Raw genomic sequence first — 18,925 nt, 5'->3', positions numbered from 1 at the left:
AGAGAGTTGGTTCTTTTTTTTGACCTTGTGGGTGGGTCCCGTGAACTGAACTGGGTCTTCAGGCTTGGTGGCAATCACCCTTAGCCACTGAGCCATCTCACTGGTCCTTTTGAATATCTTTCTTCAAAAATTATCATAAGAGTATTAAATTTTTCTTTTTGACATTTCGTTGACTTTTTTGAGTACGAGAAAATACTGACTATACCTGGCTGCCAAAAATCTGCTTTAACATACAGGGTGGTAATAGGCATTAATTTCAGACCCAGTGTCAACGTGGAGAAGATGACAGGTCAGACAGTTGCACTGTGAAGCCTGAAAGACACGACTGGTACCTGTCAAAGGTCAATGTTTCAAGTATGAATCTTATCAAGGAAAAGAGGATATTCTATGTGGGCCTGTGTGTCCAGTGCCTAGTCTTGTGCTATTATAGGCATTTGTTTTAATCAAACTCCAAAGGAGTAAAAAAAAGTGGAGAAATACCAAACATTGAGAGGTGCTAATTACATAAAAATAAATTCTAGGAATGGTGAAGTGCCAACAATCTTCTTCAATTGTCTTTATTACAGTAAGAGGAAATTTTACTCTTAATGCATAGAATCTGAAGAAAAAAATTTACATTTAGCTTTTAAAAGAGGCCCTTTTGACAATTATTAATACAAATGTGAAATAAGACCCTCCAAACAAATACCAATTTCAGTAATAGTTTACATACAGCAATAATTTATTCTGAAATGTTCATTTAGTTTGAGACACAATTCATGTCTCATTAATAAAAGAGCAGCCATCTCACCTCAAATACCAGAATATACAACAGTTACAGCATAGCAAAAATTCTACCTACTTTCGATAAAATCTAGTTCAGTTAAAATAGTTCCATTCGTGTTTTACAGTTACACAGATCTGAGCACAAAATAGTGTGAATCGTTACACTGTAGCTATCCTATGCACACCATGTGATCACAGACTCATTGATCATTACTTCTGAAATTCAACCACCAGTTTCATTCATGCACTAAAGCAAAGCAGGCTGGGGAAACAATTCACCGGGAACCATATTACTGTGAATTTCACAGCCACATGATTAATTATGACATTAGATGGATTCACAAAGACTATTTTTTGCATAAATACCAATTTCTCCCTGATGTAAGTTTATTTTATAATCTAGAAATGACTGATAACAGCAATATATCATATAGTTTCTATCTGTAGTGTTAAGACAAGCGATGATTAAAGGACATGGAATGGATGCTTCTTAAATACATGGAAAACGTACTGTACAAATATACTTGCCTGACCGTTTTTGCTTTCTTCTTCCTACCTAACAAGAGTGCCTTCCAAAATGACCAGGGAGGACGAAGTGGACTATCAAATATGATTTCCAGGACAAAACCCCTCTAACAAGAAGCAAACCTATTTACACAACTTTTCCCCCTTTCAAGTCTTCTTTGAAATAGTCTCTATACAGCAGTTGTGATGAAGGCCGGCTTTTCCTGCGTGTCAGACAGACGTCACGAGGTAAGACCCAGAATGGCGCTTCGGACTCTGGGCCCCACTGGGTTCGGAGCTGTCGGTCTTGGAGTCTCGCTTCTTGGTGCTGCTGCTCACCGGGGTTGGGATCTGAGACGGCCGGGCCGAGGTGCTGTCCGCACTGCTCTTCCTGGGGCTCGGGTTGTAATTGAAAGGCGTCACTCGGGCAGCAACAGTCCCGCTCGGGGAGCTGTGTTTGCTGGAGCTGCTGGAACTGAAGGGGGTGCCGCGCTCCACCACACAGGTCTCAGCCCCCGTCTCCGCGGCAGGGGCAGGGTTACTCGGTCCCGGCTTCGTCTCCGCCCCTCTCTGTTCTGGGGCGTCCACCTGAATAAAGGAGTTCAGGCGGTTCTCCAGACCCGCCGCGTGCACAGGGCTGCCACCGCCCACACTCTGCTTTCCCTGGGCATCTTTTGACTCTTTAATGCTTGGATTTCCCTTTTCTGAAAGACTGTCAATCACTGGGGGGGTGTTCCCCGTGGGAGATCTTCCAGATCTAGGGTTGTTAATGGGGCAGTCCTCAATTCTCACCCAAACATCCTCTGTTTTAGAAACAGCGGGTGCCATCTGATAAATCAGAGTCTTCGATTCAGCACCATTGGCAGCACCTGAGGAAGCGGTCTGAGAAACCATGTTGGTGGGGGAAATTTCACTCTCTTTTATTTTCCTCCACGTCCCCTTTGCGGGCACCTGGGTTTCTTTCACCTGTCTGGGTCCTGGCACGGAGCTCACGTGCTTCTCATCCTCGCTTTTGGCTTTTTCACTGGACTCGGAGGAGGCGGAAAGAATGGAGGAGGAGCTTCCGGTCCTTCTCCAGGTGCTCACTCGGGGAAGGGAGGAGGAGTGCTTGCTGTGCTCCCGCTTCCAGGTCCCCGCCCGGTTGATGGGCAGTCGGGAAGGGCTCTCCGAATGGGAGCGGGCGATGTCGTGCCGCTTTGCTGTCCTCCCGTCGTTATACTCGATGGTGGGGCTGAGATTGGGTGGGAGCTTCCGCCATCCCCCAGCCAGAACAGATGGATGTGTGGACAGAGACATGTCAGGAAGAGAAGGACTTAAGACCGGGGTTGGAGCCTGGGACCTGGTGGGAGAATCTGGTCTAGAAGACGGAGAGAGGGATTCAAATGAGGCCGATTCCTCCAGTTTCCTCCGGAGGGTCGGGCTTGGGGCTTCTTTGATGAAAGTAGACTGGCGTACTAATGCAGGCCTTTCTGATCTATCTGATTCACTTCCACTTGACTTAGTTGAAGACATTCTGGAAAGTTCTACCTTTTTATTAGCTCCATTGCCGTTACTCATCTGATTCAGTCCTTTAGACGCGGACTCACTTCTTGGGATGCTGCTGGCATTCTTGGATAAGCCTGTTTGTTTGGTAAGGTTTTGTTGGCTCATCTGCCTGCCTGGGGATGTATAGGGCATTTTCCCAGAACCCGAGGACTTAGTTGAAGCAGTACTCGGGGATGATGTTCTGGGCAGCTGAGACAGTTTGTTAGGAGGGCTTATTCCATTTCTACCAGGGGAGATGGAGTTTCGCCCTGGGGACTGCATTGGCCTACTTAATGGCTGCTGTGCAGGTCTTGAGGGGGTGGAGTCTCTAGACCCTGATCTCGAAGGCCCCTTGTTTGATGCACTGATTTGGGAAGTTTGCCTGGTAATAGGGCTCAGCTCTGACTTCACCGATGGCTTGTTTCCTCTGGGGGAAGTGGAGGCTGCCGGGGCCTCACTGGGGCTTTTGGAGGCTGGAGTCTTGAGGGGTGGGCCTTTTTTAGGAACAGGACTTGTACTGGAGGAGCTATTCCGAACCCCTGGGATGTGGATCATGGTCCTGCCCCTTGAGATTGAAGGCATGTTTGCCTGGAGGGGCTGTTTCATTTGGCTGGAAATTTCTGAATTAGATCGAATCTTTCCAGTAATCAAACTTTTATAGACCTTCTTCCCACCTTTGATTCCTTTATTTTCAGATTCTATCTTTTTTGCTTCTAATGTGCTTTTCTCTCCAGGTTTGAGAATTCTTGGGCCTTTATTACTTGTGAAGGGCTTTTCCTCTTGATCAGGTGTAAGATGAAAAGGTGATCCCAGGGAAATGCCTGACTTCAGTGACAGAATGGAATCTGAATCAGATGAAGCCTGTCTAGATAAACATGCAGCAGCAGCAGCAGCCTGGTGCAGACTACTTACTATGGAGTTTGCACCTTCTTGAATGGCTTTCCAGTCAAAGTTTTCTGAATCAGGAGATAAACCATGTTCCGAATCTGGCCTCTGGCTATCTTTCAAGTCAAGGGACAGATCTTCAGCTAGAATGCCACCCATGTTTCTGGGACTGTGCTTTTCACTATCACCCTTGAGTCTTGAAGGCCTTTTCTTTTTTGGCATTGCGGAACTTATACACTCCTGCAACAGGTCATCTTCAGAGTCAATGCTGAGAGAACTGAGAGAGCTGTTTCTTGAGAAGCAGACAGGGGTGTCTTCAACATGAAAAGACTTGGGCGCATACCCAGATGCCTGAGGCTTACTCGGTTCTCCTGGTCCATTAGTAGGTTCAGCTTCTTTAATTGGTTCATTTTCTTTGTTATTGTTGTTTTCTTGGTCGATGTCACTGAGGGAACTCAGAGAGGAATTTCGAGAAAAGCAAACTGGAGTATTTTCAATAGCAAAGCTCTGCAGTTTCTCATCTGTGGCTGCCCCCCTGTCTGGCAAGTCTTTGGAGGACTGGGGGAAGGTGGGTTGTTTCTGAAGCATTGGTTTAGACTGTCCCCGATTTATCGGAAGTTTTGCACTAGCCTGGGACTTACCAGCTGACTGCTGACTTGAGGTTGGTTCTGTGTGGCAGGTAGCTTTGGCTTCGGAATCCTTACTTTCTTTCCCCTTTCTTAACTCGGCCTTTTCCCGGGAAAGGTCCACATCGTCGTCATCAAAATCTAGAGAACTCAAAGAGTCATTCCGTGAGAAGCAGTACGGAGTTCCTTCAATAGGAGTGTAGTGATGTGGTGAGTCGAAGGGAAAGCTTCCTCGGACTCGGTCGTCATTGTTTGGTACCTGATCGCTGAAGTCCTTGGGGTTGTTTTTCAAGTTCTGTTTCTTTGAGTCTTTGTTGTCTGGGAAAGTTTCTTCAACATTTACGTTACCTTTTGAGTCTGTATTCTTCCTCACACGTGTTCTGTACTCAGTATTTTGTGGCATGGGTTTTACTGGTGAAGTAGGCTTCTTTTTCTTAGTGTCTACTTGATTTTTGTTAGTTCCAGATGATGTCACTGATGCTTGTTGGACCTGGTCCATTATCTTCTTCACTCGGAAAGGCTTGTGGCTTTTCCCCTTGGGCATAGCAGAGTTGATGCATTCTGCAAGAATATCCCCCTCCTCCGCTTTGCCGTCGTCCAGGTCTGGTGTAACTACAGATGAGCTTTTCCCCCTCTGGGCTTCATCTGTACTTCTGCCCTCTGTAGGAATGGTATCTCGCTTTTCAAATTCGCCTGACTGTGGACCTGCTCTAACCCCGTCTCCAGCAGCCAACTCATTTGGAGGGGATTCTATGGTCAGGTCACTTAGAGATGTCGCTGTGGAAAAGTTTATAGGTGTCCCTTCTACACAGTACACGCGGGGCATATCATCTCCTGGTGTAAAGCTAACATGCTTTTGTGCCTGCAGCCTGTTCTGTGATGGCAGAAGTTTGTACACAGGCAACTGACTTGGTTTCCTTGCCACAGGTGGAGGTAATTTTGAAGCAGTCTGGGCTAGCTTTTTGGCTTTGCGTGATGACTTGGTTGGCATGGCTGAAATAATACATTCTTCTAATATTTCAATATCATCATCATCTGAATCATCTAATAAGTCTTTTTCAGAATCAGGTTTTTCTACCTCTTTGTCCTGGTTTTCATTTGAGTCTTCAGGCTGCTCCGGTTCGGTCTCATTCCCATTGTCATTCTCCTGAACTGGAGGCATTATTCTGAACTCCACATCTTTCTGTATAAATGGCTCATCGAGGCTCAGAGCGCTCAGGCTAGATGAACAGGAAAAGCCGTCTGGAGTACTTTCTGTGGCAAAGTGAAGTAGCGTATCGGCGTCTGCAAGGACCTGGACCCTCTGGACCGCAGTGCTGACAGCAGCCTGCTTAGGGCCGCTCTCTCTCTTCTCAGCAGCGGGTACCTTAGTTTTTGGTGCCTCTCTCTTGGTCTGGACTGTCTGTGGAGGAGGCGGAGGGGTTTTGCTTCTACTTGGTGGCATGGTCTGCCCAGGGCTATCGGGAAGGTCACTGGGGCTTATAATGCCGCTCACCATTCCACTGCATGGCTCACTCTGAACGGAGCTAGCGATGGAACGACTCTCGAAACTGTCAAGGGAGCTGACGGAAGTACATCTGCTGAACACCAGTGGCGTCTCCTGGACATAGTGTTCTGGGGGACTTTTGGGTGTCTGAGCACCACTTTTGGAGGGAGACTTGGCCCCTGAAGAAAATTCAACAGCCTTATGCCTGGTTGATTCTGAAGGTAAGCCAGAAGCCTGGAGTCTGCTGGGCTTCGTTCTGGCATTCTGAGACACAGCTGGAACTTCACTTGCAGGATCTTCAGTGGATCCCCGAGTTCCGTCACTCTCTTTGATCTCTGCTATCTGCAGGGTGTTAGCAGAATCTGCCTCCTGTGGTGTCTGATCACATCCGATTTCATCTTCAGCCGATGACAGAGACGATAACGAACTGCACCTGGAGAAGCATATGGGGGTGTCTTCGACACAGTAAGTCTGTATTGTTTCTTGGTTGATGGAGGGGGCTTTGCAAGTGGCCCCTTTCTGAGTCTGACCATTTCTTTGTGCTGAACTTGGATGCAGCTGATTCTGCCTTTTGGTGTTAGATGAAGGTGTGGACGTATTCTCGCTGCTTGGAGAGAGATGTTCGGTTTTAGTGCTTTGTGCTGATGAGTTCTTTGAGAATGGAAACGATGGCTTCTGTGAGGAAGAAATGTCGGTGGCATATTTTAAGCTATAGTCAATAGGCTGGTCCACATGGTGCTTTTCTTCGTTGTATTTTATACTATAGTCCGTCGGCCTCTCCTCCTCTTCTTCGTGTTGCTCTTCCTCAGAATACCGCTCACTGTAGTTAGTGGGCTTGTCATCTTCATAGTCGTCTTCCTGACACAAAGGCTGGCTGACGTTCTGATTGACTGCATGACTAGAACCCATGCGACTGGTTTCTGAACCACTGGTTCCCCTAGACCTGTACGGGGAAACACACTCCTGTTGGCCAAAATGTGGCTGGAACTTGAGGTGTTTGTCGTCAGCGTTCTCGGAGTAGACAGGATAATTGGTGGTCTGGCTCCTTGACTGTCTTTGCTCATTTTGCTTTATTTCATCTTCTATTACATGCTTCGGTCTTGCCCATCTTTCATTCTGTGAGGGACTCTGCCTTCCAGAGTTCAACTGCTCATCTGAGTATTTCAGACTGTAATTTATTGGTGTATCCAGTTCTCCATCATTATCATCCATATGATTTGCACTATGTATCTTATGGGCTAGGTCAGCTGGATACTGACCATAACTGCAAAACTTGCTTTCGTCATCTTCAGAATAGGATTCGACCGAGGGTTTCATCTGACCTCTCTTACCATACCCATCGCTACTGTTGACACTATTTAAACTGTCATTGGAAGACCTCTTATACTCCACTTTGGCATAAGGCATAGAGCATGTCCTATTAGAATTTTCCGATTTTGGAAAGTTGTATGTGTTTGGATGGGTATGAGGAGCAGAGCTTCTTCGCGCTGCATTCCTCTCCTCTGTCACACAGTGGAACTCCGTGGCAGAAGCCGGGCTTCGGTCTTCCTGGGAGGCATGAATGGCTGACACTTCTTCCATAACTTTGGCAATCTGGGCTGCACTGCCAGAGATCTGCAAGCCTCGTTTGGAAGAGGTTCCTGGATTTTCTGTTGCTGAATGGTAAGTGCTGAGGCCAATACCTCGATCTCTCTCTAAACTTCTGTCTTTTTCAGAACGAGAACTGTCTAAACTTCCCCTGGATGATGACGAGCTGGGCAATACTGTAGTGTTTAAATATGGTGAAAGAACAGTCATGTTTCCAGTATTAAAACCGTCTGACCTATTCTCATCATGTCGACTGGTGTCAAAAACATAGTCACCATAAAGATTTGGCTTGTGTCTCTGCTTATTACGATGAGATGCCTTGGGACTTAAATTGTCAATGTTGTCAAAGGTTTCTGATAAATGCTGAGCATCTAACTCTGCTTCCAGGGCCTTTTGTTTCCTGACATGAAGAGATGGCAGACTTGAACCAGGAGACATGATATTGGCGTCCTTGTACTTTGCAGGTCTGTTTGCCATGAGGTTCCTTAAAGCTGCAGCACTTCCCATGGCGATCATTTTGTGCTTTGAATGAATGAGGTTCTTGAGCATGCTCACTGCCCCCATGTCCCACAAAGCCTCCTGGTCTTTAGGGTTTCTTGCTGAGAGATTCCACAGAGTTCCACACGCATTACTGACGATTGTCAAGCTGTGAGATTTCAAGTGCTGCAGTAGAGTCTGCAGGCAATTGTTCTCTCTTAGGATTTGCCTGAATTAAAATACGAGAACACAAGACGAAGGGAAATGTGATTAGTGACAACCAATACGGGACAGCAAACAGGCTTGCACACAAAGATGATGACTAAGTACAGTAGGCACAACATGAGTGCATCAACTATCTGGGGAACTCCATGTCACCTCTCCTTTTGTTCTCTGGGTCACTTAATGTCTACTGGTTCAAGGTATCCATCTGTCAGCCCAAAAGGAGTAAAAGTGAGTGTTAGGTTTCCTTTATTCTGTGTCCTATTCTGATCCACTAGAAGAAACAAGAACCGTTTTTGAACAGATACATTTTCTCCATTCACACAGTAATAGTTCTCTAACTTAAAACCTACAAACACATAATGAAATCTTAAATTAAACAGGGACTGTGGCAATTTAATATAGGCAACCATGTTGAATACTGAGATATCTTGGAAGCAGAAGACAAGTGATTGACAGATCTTTCTGTAGTCAGGGAGCACACTATGCTTCTAGCCCAGCAAGGAGTCTCTGTCTCTGTGATAGCGCCATGTCCTTGGCAAGTGCCCTTTGGCAGACTGTATATATTCATTATTTAAAAAAATAACATGAAGTATGTGAAAGGCTAACAGTCAACATAATAAACTCTGGGTCTTGGAGAGACCTATAGCCTTTTAAATATAAGGAAAACTAACATCTAGTGATAGGATGTTCTACTTTAGTGGACTTTAAAATTCTTTGTCCAGGGTATACAATAAGCATCAATACTGTCTTCTCCAGTGGGAGAAAGGAGGAGACAAGAGAAAGTAAATATGATCACAATACAGAACCCAATGTTTTGTACAATAATATATACTAAAAAAAAAAAAAAAGGAATGGAAAAAAAAGCAAAGAGCCATGGTGGCTATTCCTTAGTTCAGCATCAACTGAGGACTTACTGAAGTGAACTGGTGTTCTCTGCACAGCACAAAGTGACGTGAAACTTCCAGTCAAAATTGATATGCACTATGAAAATGTACCATTTACAGGAGAACAACACGTGTCCTGCTCTGACTTCTGAAGCTTCCCAGTTCAGTAGACTGGATAAACAGCTGATGATTAAGTAATCTAATAACTGGGTCAAGACACCTCAGTGTCGTTAGAAAAATGAATGTTGAGCCTTTATGCTTCCTAGGTCATACTCAGGAGTTTTTTCTTTGCTTAAAAATTAATTTTATATTCCTTTATGTAATATAAATAGGTAGGGAAAATTAAAAAGTATTTTGACTTTTATTCGTTTTCTCTACAGATGAGAGGTACAGCCTAACTACCACTTATTGATTTATTTGAGGGTCCTATTGAGATACTTCAGACTTTACTAGCAAAACCATGCAAACGAGTTATACTAGGAGTTGTAACTGCACTGCAATAAGGACATTTTGCTTAAAGCTTTTATAATGACAGAAAACATTTTACAATCAGGTCTTTCTAAAGAAATAATAATAATAGTGATAGTAATAATAATCCATTTAAAAGGAATATAAAACTTGTTATGTACCTGTGGTCTTCATTTGTAGCTATCAAGCTGGACACATTTCGTAATATTCCACCTCCACTTTCGATAATGGCTAAAGTATTTGTCTGGCTTCGGTAAGTGAGCGTGCCAACCAAAAATGCAAGTGCTCCGTCCACAGCACAGATGTCAGCTTTATTCTCAGTGCAGTGAGCGGACAGGTTCCATAAGGCACTCAAGACACTTTTCAGGGTCGATTCCTATTAATGATGAACAGAGGATGTATCATTTAGTTAGACTCTTTTTTTCTTGTTGTCTCCCTTCTGCACATCCCTCACCAGGAAATCAGGAATTTTTCAGTTACACTTTCATGCAATGTCAAATAAAATTTAGGTCAGTGCAGTTCCTATACAACACAGCATTAAACTAATGACCTTCATTCTAAGTGTTTAGATGTTAGACATATATCTTTAATGAACCAGAGTATAAAGCCGACTTGATATTCACTATCACAAGATAATATTGTCAGGATAACAGAAACTCAATTAAAACACCTTCATATACTACATACACGAGGATATAGAAGGATATTTAAGTACTAAATGGCAACACACTGCAGAGCAGGTTATATAATTAAAAACAAATATATGTATTCATGGGCTGTTGATTAAAAAAATGTAACTTCTGAAAAGTACTAGAAGATGTACAAATTCTTAAAATTCCTAAAGAAACAATGTAACTATGAAGAGGCACAAGTCCCCTAATACAAAAAAAAAAAATTAGAAATGCCACAGAAACACTCTGGTACACCATTAATGATATCCGGTCATAATTTGTCACACTCCAAACACGTGTTTCTTTCTGTGATACCATCAAGGAATCTTCACTGGAAATGTATTTGCTCCTATCACAGCAAGAAACACTCCTGACAATACAGATGCGATACAGTACTCTAAAAAGAAGGCTAGTGCAGCCCGAATTTCATATAAGTCCCACACAAAGGGACAACACTGTAGGCAGATAAGGCAGATGGTGTAGAGAGGAAACACCGGAAACAAAAGTTCAATTCCCAACAGGGTCTTAATTACTTTACTTGGAGTCTGGACCCTGTGTCTGGTGCAGACATACGGAGCCTTACCTAAACGGCCAGTTTCATGGAACTCAGCCAGGGGTGGTGGCTGATGCCTGCGAATCCCAGCACTTGGGAGGCTAAGACAGGAATCAGTACAAAATCAAAGCCAGCCTCTCTAATGAGACCCAGAATCAAAACAACAAGAACAAACAAAAGGACAACGACAAAACTCCAACGCACACACCAGTGAGGAGGTCCTGAGTCCAGTTCTAGTCACAGTGTGAAAATAAAAGTAAAGGAAGGATGATCAACAGGAAAAGTGTCAGAAACTTCAAGTGAGCAAAACTGCAACTGACTCAACAGCCGCGACCACAGGCCACGGGCCACCATGGGCCACGGGGCCGCCACGGGCCACGGGTCTGCGTCAAACAAGCTCTCCAGCAGAAATGCCGGGAGGCAGGATGATTACAGGTGGAGCGGGGTGGACTGCCATGGGGGCAGCAGACACGGGACGGAGACACGGGACGGGATGAGAGCCGACGCAGAGAAGGGCTTGAGAAGGAGAAGAAATGATCAGAGGGTAGAAATAAGGAAAGGGACTTCGGAACAGTGACTGATGGGGAAGGGGAGAAAACCTAATTGGATAAACCGAAGTCGATTTTGAGACAAAGGAAAAGGTATCAGGAGTAAATTAGAGGGACTGACACAGTGACCCACTCAGGACCTTGGCTGTTACAGGAAAAGAAATACTCCAGTAATTACAAGCCATAGGGACTTTTTTATTTTTAAAGTATGTGGGTTTTTGTGGACAGCTGGAACATAAGAAAGGTCTAGAGACGAAGACAACAGGGAAAGGAGCAACAGCTCTAAGTAAAGAGCAGAGTGTGCGGCACTGTGACGTAAACACAGACTCCAATCAAGTAACAAACCTTAGCATCTCCCAAGGTTCCTCTCTTGTCATTCCACCCCAGGCCCTGGACAGCTACTGCCTTGCTTCTGACACTGCCTCCTCCTCAAGAAGCCAAGGGTTAGCTAGCGCTCTCCCTCTGCGGACTTCTATCTGGTGCTGCTGTCCGAGTTTCAGTAAGTACAAGCTAAAGAGAACTCCAGGAACAAAAGGAACCACACAGGCAGCAGATGACTGTCGAGCCCACTCCAATGGTAACCGGTGGGCTGGCAGGATAGTTCAACACAAAAGTACATAAGCCTGATGACCTGAGGTCAACTCCTGGAGCCCACAGTGGGAAGAGAGCATCAACTCTTGAGATTCTCTGACCTCCACATGTGTCCACATAGGCATGCACAAAAGCACACACATGCATGCATGCACACAAACAAAAACAAAGTTAATTGGAGAAGTCTTTTTAAAATAATCTTGTTATTTTCAATAATTTGCTTTGGGCTGGGAGACGGTTCATCTGGTAAAATACCTGCCACACAACCATGAGTGCCTGAGTTTGATTCTCCCCAAAACCCCCGTAAAGCTGGCTGTGGCAGTGTGTCCTGGGAAGGTGAAGACAGGAAGATGTCTAGCCAGTCTAGCTGAATAGATGAGCTCCAGGTTCACTGAGAGGACTTTACCAGAAACGGGCTGGAGAGAGGGCTCAGCAGTTAAGAGCACTGGCTGTCCTTGCAAAGGACCCAACACCCTCTTTCTGGGCTCTGAGGGCACCAGGCACGCATGTGATACACAGACACACATATAAAAAATAAGGTGGAGGGCTACAGATATGGCTCAGCAGATAAGAGTGCCTACTTAGCATGCACAAAACCCTGGGTTTGATCCTGGGACCATGTAAAACAAGGGGTGGGGCACATGCCTGTAATTCTAGCATTTGGGAGGTGGAGGCATGAGGGTCCCAAGTTCTATGTCATCCTTGGCTGCACGGTGAGTTCCAGCCTGTGCTACATGAGACCTAGTCTTGAAAGAAACAAACAAAAAACCAGGTGAAGGGGATTGAGGAAGACATCTACACACACACACAGACATAAACACACATGACACAGACACAAACACGCACATACCATTTCTCATTTTTAAAGCTATTTTTAAACTCCACTATGTTGCCTGGGATGGTCTTGAACTCCTAGGCTTGAATAAGCCTCCCACCATACCCTGCTGGATAGGCTGGGGCTACAGGAATGTAATACTTTGTTTAACCAGTTCATTCTTTTAATAGCTGTGAAGAATTTCATTATGCTTCACTTCACGGCTTGCTAACCATTTACCTAATGACAATCATTACAGTCACTTCTGACTTTTGGCCATTACAAAATTATGAAGAACATCCATGTTTAAATCTCTGTGAGAACATTAGTTTTTGTTCCCTTGAGTAAATTCTTAAGAATGGAATGGCTGGGTAGTTTGGAAGGTGTATGTTTAACCTAATTAAATGTTTAATCCCGTCCAAATGTTTTCCTAAGTCTTATACAATTTCACATTCCCAACAACAATATGGAATGCCTCCAGCTGGTCAACAACCTTGATGTGTGGTTTATTTTTTATCTTTAAGTCAGTATGGTATGTATTATAACATCTCACTGTAGTTTTAGTAACAAATGATATCCTGTATCCTTTTCAGCATTTTGTGGCTATTCATATCTTTCCTGAAGAATCAGTCCTGGTCACCTAATTAGCAGTTTCAAAGGTATCTTTATACAGAACCTATGTACACATAAACATGGCTCTGTGTTCATGTGTACGATGAGTATGCAAGTGTTTGTGAGAGCTGTGTGAGTATAGGTGTGTGCGTGCCACCACGTGCCAGTCACGGAGGACAGACAGCCTCTGGTGCTGGTTCTTGTCTCCCACTTTGCTTTAGACAGAGTCTCTTGGGTGGTGCACACCTTTAATCCCAGCACTAGAGAGGCAGAGGCAGGTGGATTGCCTATTACAGTACCGGACATTATAAACGTTACCTTTTTAACTTCCAAAGCACATTCCATCAATGCTTTCACACTTCCAACTTCTCGTAATGTCTTTTTGCTATTTACATCTGCTCGCCAAGACAAATTCCTCAAAACACTTGCAATAACCTGCAAATAATCAAGTATAGAATAATTTGCATATAAAATGATTCATACTAGTGACCTTTTTGTTTCTAATGCTAGAGGTAAGAGTTGGTATCTAATACAAGTTAAATACATCTTATCTAAATGCTTGGCATCGAAGTGTTTTGATTTTAAAACTGGCTTTTTGAATATTTGTATATGTGTGAGATTCCCTGGGAATGACATTATGTTCCACATGTATGAATCTTACATGTATAACCCAACAGTAACTTTTTACAGTATTTTAATAACTTAGTGCATAGAACAGTTTCAGAACACAGATTTTCCCCAGCAGCATAGTTTCAGATTCGGATTAGGAATGTTCCAGCTACATAATCAAAGTATGGTATTTGTATGTATTGAAAGGTCGCAGGTGAAACTCCCTGATTTGTACAATAAATGATTGATTATAATAATAAAAACAGGAATTTTATGCCTATAGTAAATTTCTCATACATGTTACTAGGGTGCCAAAAGAAATTATTTCAATATAATTACTTTCCTTTCCTTTAGTGTTAATGGAACCATACTTTAACATAAACTACTGAATACTGAGCCAAAGCTTAATATCACCCAGCACATTAGCCCGTTACTATGCAGGAAAAACATTAGCAATTCCAAGCAGTACCTGCTGTAAGTCTTCACTTTCCGACTTTAACTGGGCCACGAGTGCTCTCATGCAGCCTTTCATCGAACACAGCGTAGCCTGTAACGGGAGACGTGGAGCAGGGACATCAGCCAGCCAGCCAGAAATGGCTGCTTTCTAGCTACTGAATTTCAAACCTGGGTTTTTTACTTCAATCATAAATGTTATTTTACCTGTATGAGATCCAGAACAAGATTACCTAAATGAAAGACAGACATCTCCTGTTTCTGTTGTCTACTTCCTCTACCTCACTGGAAAAACCCAACAAAATCCTGAGAACGGTAAGCAAAGGATAGAGCCTGGTGCCGTCTGATGGACTCAGTATGTGAACTGTTTGTCACAGCACTTTACTCTCACGCCTGGGGACAGGGTTTGTTAGTTGTTATTTTCTATAGTGCCGGCGATCTGCACTTTCTGGGTGAATGAATTGCCATTTCTGCCACATCCCCAGGCTGAGGACCAGTGCTGTTGGTGCACAGCTGTCTGTAGTGAGTACAGTGTCCTCTTCAGGTGCACAGCTGTCTGTAGTGAGTGTAGTGCCCTCTTCAGGTGCACAGCTGTCTGTAGTGAGTGTAGTGCCCTCTTCAGGTGCACAGCTGTCTGTAGTGAGTACAGTGTCCTCTTCAGGTGCACAGCTGTCTGTAGTGAGTGTAGTGTCCTCTTCAGGTGCACAGCTGTCTGTAGTGAGTACAGTGTACTCTTCAGGTGCACAGCTGTCTGTAGTGAGTACAGTGTCCTCTTCAGGTGCACAGCTGTCTGTAGTGAGTACAGTGTCCTCTTCAGGTGCACAGCTGTCTGTAGTGAGTGTAGTGCCCTCTTCAGGTGCACAGCTGTCTGTAGTGAGTACAGTGTCCTCTTCAGGTGCACAGCTGTCTGTAGTGAGTGTAGTGTCCTCTTCAGGTGCACAGCTGTCTGTAGTGAGTACAGTGTACTCTTCAGGTGCACAGCTGTCTGTAGTGAGTACAGTGTCCTCTTCAGGTGCACAGCTGTCTGTAGTGAGTACAGTGTCCTCTTCAGGTGCACAGCTGTCTGTAGTGAGTGTAGTGCCCTCTTCAGGTGCACAGCTGTCTGTAGTGAGTACAGTGTCCTCTTCAGGTGCACAGCTGTCTGTAGTGAGTGTAGTGTCCTCTTCAGGTGCACAGCTGTCTGTAGTGAGTACAGTGTCCTCTTCAGGTGCACAGCTGTCTGTAGTGAGTGTAGTGCCCTCTTCAGGTGCACAGCTGTCTGTAGTGAGTACAGTGTCCTCTTCAGGTGCACAGCTGTCTGTAGTGAGTACAGTGTCCTCTTCAGGTGCACAGCTGTCTGTAGTGAGTACAGTGTACTCTTCAGGTGCACAGCTGTCTGTAGTGAGTGTAGTGCCCTCTTCAGGTGCACAGCTGTCTGTAGTGAGTACAGTGTCCTCTTCAGGTGCACAGCTGTCTATAGTGAGTGTAGTGTCCTCTTCAGGTGCACAGCTGTCTGTAGTGAGTGTAGTGCCCTCTTCAGGTGCACAGCTGTCTGTAGTGAGTACAGTGTCCTCTTCAGGTGCACAGCTGTCTGTAGTGAGTGTAGTGCCCTCTTCAGGTGCACAGCTGTCTGTAGTGAGTACAGTGTCCTCTTCAGGTGTACAGCTGTCTATAGTGAGTGTAGTGTCCTCTTCAGGTGCACAGCTGTCTGTAGTGAGTGTAGTGCCCTCTTCAGGTGCACAGCTGTCTGTAGTGAGTATAGTGTCCTCTTCAGGTGCACAGCTGTCTGTAGTGAGTATAGTGTCCTCTTCAGGTGCACAGCTGTCTGTAGTGAGTGTAGTGCCCTCTTCAGGTGCACAGCTGTCTATAGTGAGTGTAGTGTCCTCTTCAGGTGCACAGCTGTCTGTAGTGAGTACAGTGTCCTCTTCAGGTGCACAGCTGTCTGTAGTGAGTGTAGTGTCCTCTTCAGGTGCACAGCTGTCTGTAGTGAGTACAGTGTCCTCTTCAGGTGCACAGCTGTCTATAGTGAGTGTAGTGTCCTCTTCAGGTGCACAGCTGTCTATAGTGAGTGTAGTGCCCTCTTCAGGTGCACAGCTGTCTGTAGTGAGTATAGTGCCCTCTTCAGGTGCACAGCTGTCTGTAGTGAGTGTAGTGCCCTCTTCAGGTGCACAGCTGTCTGTAGTGAGTGTAGTGCCCTCTTCAGGTGCACAGCTGTCTGTAGTGAGTATAGTGCCCTCTTCAGGTGCACAGCTGTCTGTAGTGAGTGTAGTGCCCTCTTCAGGTGCACAGCTGTCTGTAGTGAGTATAGTGCCCTCTTCAGGTGCACAGCTGTCTGTAGTGAGTGTAGTGCCCTCTTCAGGTGCACAGCTGTCTGTAGTGAGTACAGTGTCCTCTTCAGGTGCACAGCTGTCTGTAGTGAGTATAGTGCCCTCTTCAGGTGCACAGCTGTCTGTAGTGAGTATAGTGCCCTCTTCTGGTGCACAGCTGTCTATAGTGAGTGTAGTGTCCTCTTCAGGTGTACAGCTGTCTGTAGTGAGTGTAGTGTCCTCTTCAGGTGCACATTTGCTTTGTTTAGGCAAGAGACAACCCACTAAGTAGGGATACGCAGTGGGGAAATGGTGCTCTTTTTTTAATGAGTCATTGTTCAACTGGGGTGGGGTGGGAGACACCAAAAAAATCAGAAGTAATTCTTTGTTTCCTTAGTTCGAAAAGTTGTTTTTATGAAAATAAATTAACTCCTAACTGAGCTACCTTAAGAAGTAAATCTTATAAAAGACATACCTTGTTGGCAACATCTCCAAAGGTCAAGTTTGTCAAAGCCATCCCAGCATACCGTCTCAAAGTAATACTGTAGTGGTCATTAGTGAGCCCATACATCTCACAGTCCACCTGTAATAATTCTGCAATGGCCTGCAGTCCCCCTAAGTTAACAAGGGTAAAAGGAAAAATATAATCATCTAGAATCAGATAAACTGGAACTTAAAAACCAGGGAAAAATCTCAAAGAATGAGAATACATGATTTAAATTGGCTTCTAGAATTAAAAGCCACAGAACTGTTGTAAACAGTTTTTGTGTCATAGAAAGTACAGCTGACAATGATTACACTCTCTGCCAGTGTCTCCACCCGCCAGCCTCTAGCTTTCCTGAATGAAATACATCATTTTCTGTTCACTGACACACACTGTGACTTGCCAACAGTAAAAGCTATTTTGTTTACACTGGTCTTCCTAAACCTAAACAGAAAAATTAACTTACTGCTATTATAGGGGCTTTAAAACTACTTCCCATTGTCAGATACTGTGGCCTAAAACTTTTTTAATGTGTCAAGTAAGTATCCTTAGGGATAATGAAACTTTTAAATGAAATTGTGCTTGAAGCAAGACTTACTTCACGAAAAGAATGGTCTATTCAACCATCTACAAAGTTCTACAAAGTTTCTTTAAAAAAAATTACTCTTAATTCCCTTTGATACTACAACATCCCAGGCTTCAGTGTTTTTCTTCTAATACCTAACTAGCAGGTGTGCTTGACAATGCTCACAGTGGTCAACGGAAGGAAGGAAGGGAGGGAGGGAGGGAGGGAGAGAGGGAGGGAGGAAGGAAGGAAGGAAGGAAGGAAGGAAGGAAGGAAGGAAGGAAGGAAGGAAGGAAGGAAGGAAGGAAGGAAGGAAGGAGGAAGGAAGGAAGGAAGGAAGGGAGAAAATATAAGGGAAGGAAAAGGAAAGACAATAAAGGAAGGGGCTGTAAAACAAAGTGAAGCAAATGGTGAGATGAGGATAAAGAAAGATAAAAATGCACACGAACGGTTAGAGGGTCACTCATCATCAACATCAATCACCACGGGACTTGGGATGTTGTTTTGTTAGAGAGGTTGCTCAAGCATTTAAAAAAATGTGCTTGTAAGTCTCAGCAGGGTGCAAGCCTGAAAGCCCAGGGCACTAACGTTTTATGAAGAACACGAAGATCAGCAGAAGAATTTGCAAACTTAGGACGCTAAGTTCTACACTGAGCTCAGAACTGTATCTAGAGTACAGAGGATTCATGCAGGCCTTTATGACAGGAAGAGATGACAGGCAATTCTCTGAACACTGGCAAGCAAATTACTTTGTATAGAGAAAATCCAAACCATATTTATGAAGATTTTCCTTCATCTATTTGCAATTATGAGTAAGTACAGTCACCAAGTTTAAGGTGAAACTTAATGGATGACTGAGTATCTAACAAAGTAAGGGCAAGGAAGACAAAGAAGTCCTCTGGGCAGGAAAACAGTATGTGTAAGGGCCCAACAAGGAGGGGCCACCAACTGAACCTACAAAAATGAGCAGATAAGGATGTTAGGAAAAGGAGTATAATTAGAGGCACACTGTAAGTAGAGTATGATGAGTGCAGTGTGAAGAATGGCTGAGGACTGGAAGTACTACAAAGTACGTAGAACCAGAGAGACAATGGTGTCTTGTGTCACGATGAGAAACAGCAATTATATGTTCACACGTACGTACGTACGTACGGGGACACACACACACACACACACACACACACACACACACACACACACACACACACACGTTGTTGTTTTTGAGACAGGGTCTTACTATGCATCCCCAACAGACTTGGAACTCCCTATGTAGACCAGACCGGCCTTGAACTCATAGAGATCAACCCCA

The 18,925-nt window shown here is 44.5% G+C and overlaps 1 protein-coding gene across 29 annotated transcripts in view; it reads right to left on the bottom strand.

The window, feature by feature from the left end:
• Positions 1-524: 524 nt before the first annotated feature.
• Apc (APC regulator of Wnt signaling pathway) overlaps positions 525-18,925 on the bottom strand; it is a 101,538-nt gene continuing 83,137 nt past the window's right edge. For all 29 annotated transcript variants that reach the window (XM_076554925.1, XM_076554904.1, XM_076554909.1 and 26 more), the window contains 5 exons: positions 17,043-17,182; positions 14,299-14,376; positions 13,539-13,655; positions 9,593-9,807; positions 525-8,083 (listed from right to left, as the gene is read on the bottom strand). In XM_076554925.1, coding sequence (XP_076411040.1) covers positions 1,501-8,083; positions 9,593-9,807; positions 13,539-13,655; positions 14,299-14,376; positions 17,043-17,182 — 7,133 coding nt within the window. In that variant the 3' untranslated portion in view covers positions 525-1,500. The remainder of the gene's footprint in view (positions 8,084-9,592; positions 9,808-13,538; positions 13,656-14,298; positions 14,377-17,042; positions 17,183-18,925) is intronic.

Source organism: Peromyscus maniculatus, chromosome 19 (assembly GCF_049852395.1).
Source record: "Peromyscus maniculatus bairdii isolate BWxNUB_F1_BW_parent chromosome 19, HU_Pman_BW_mat_3.1, whole genome shotgun sequence".
Lineage (NCBI taxonomy): Eukaryota > Metazoa > Chordata > Mammalia > Rodentia > Cricetidae > Peromyscus > Peromyscus maniculatus.
This window is presented reverse-complemented; position numbering and strand designations above follow the sequence as displayed.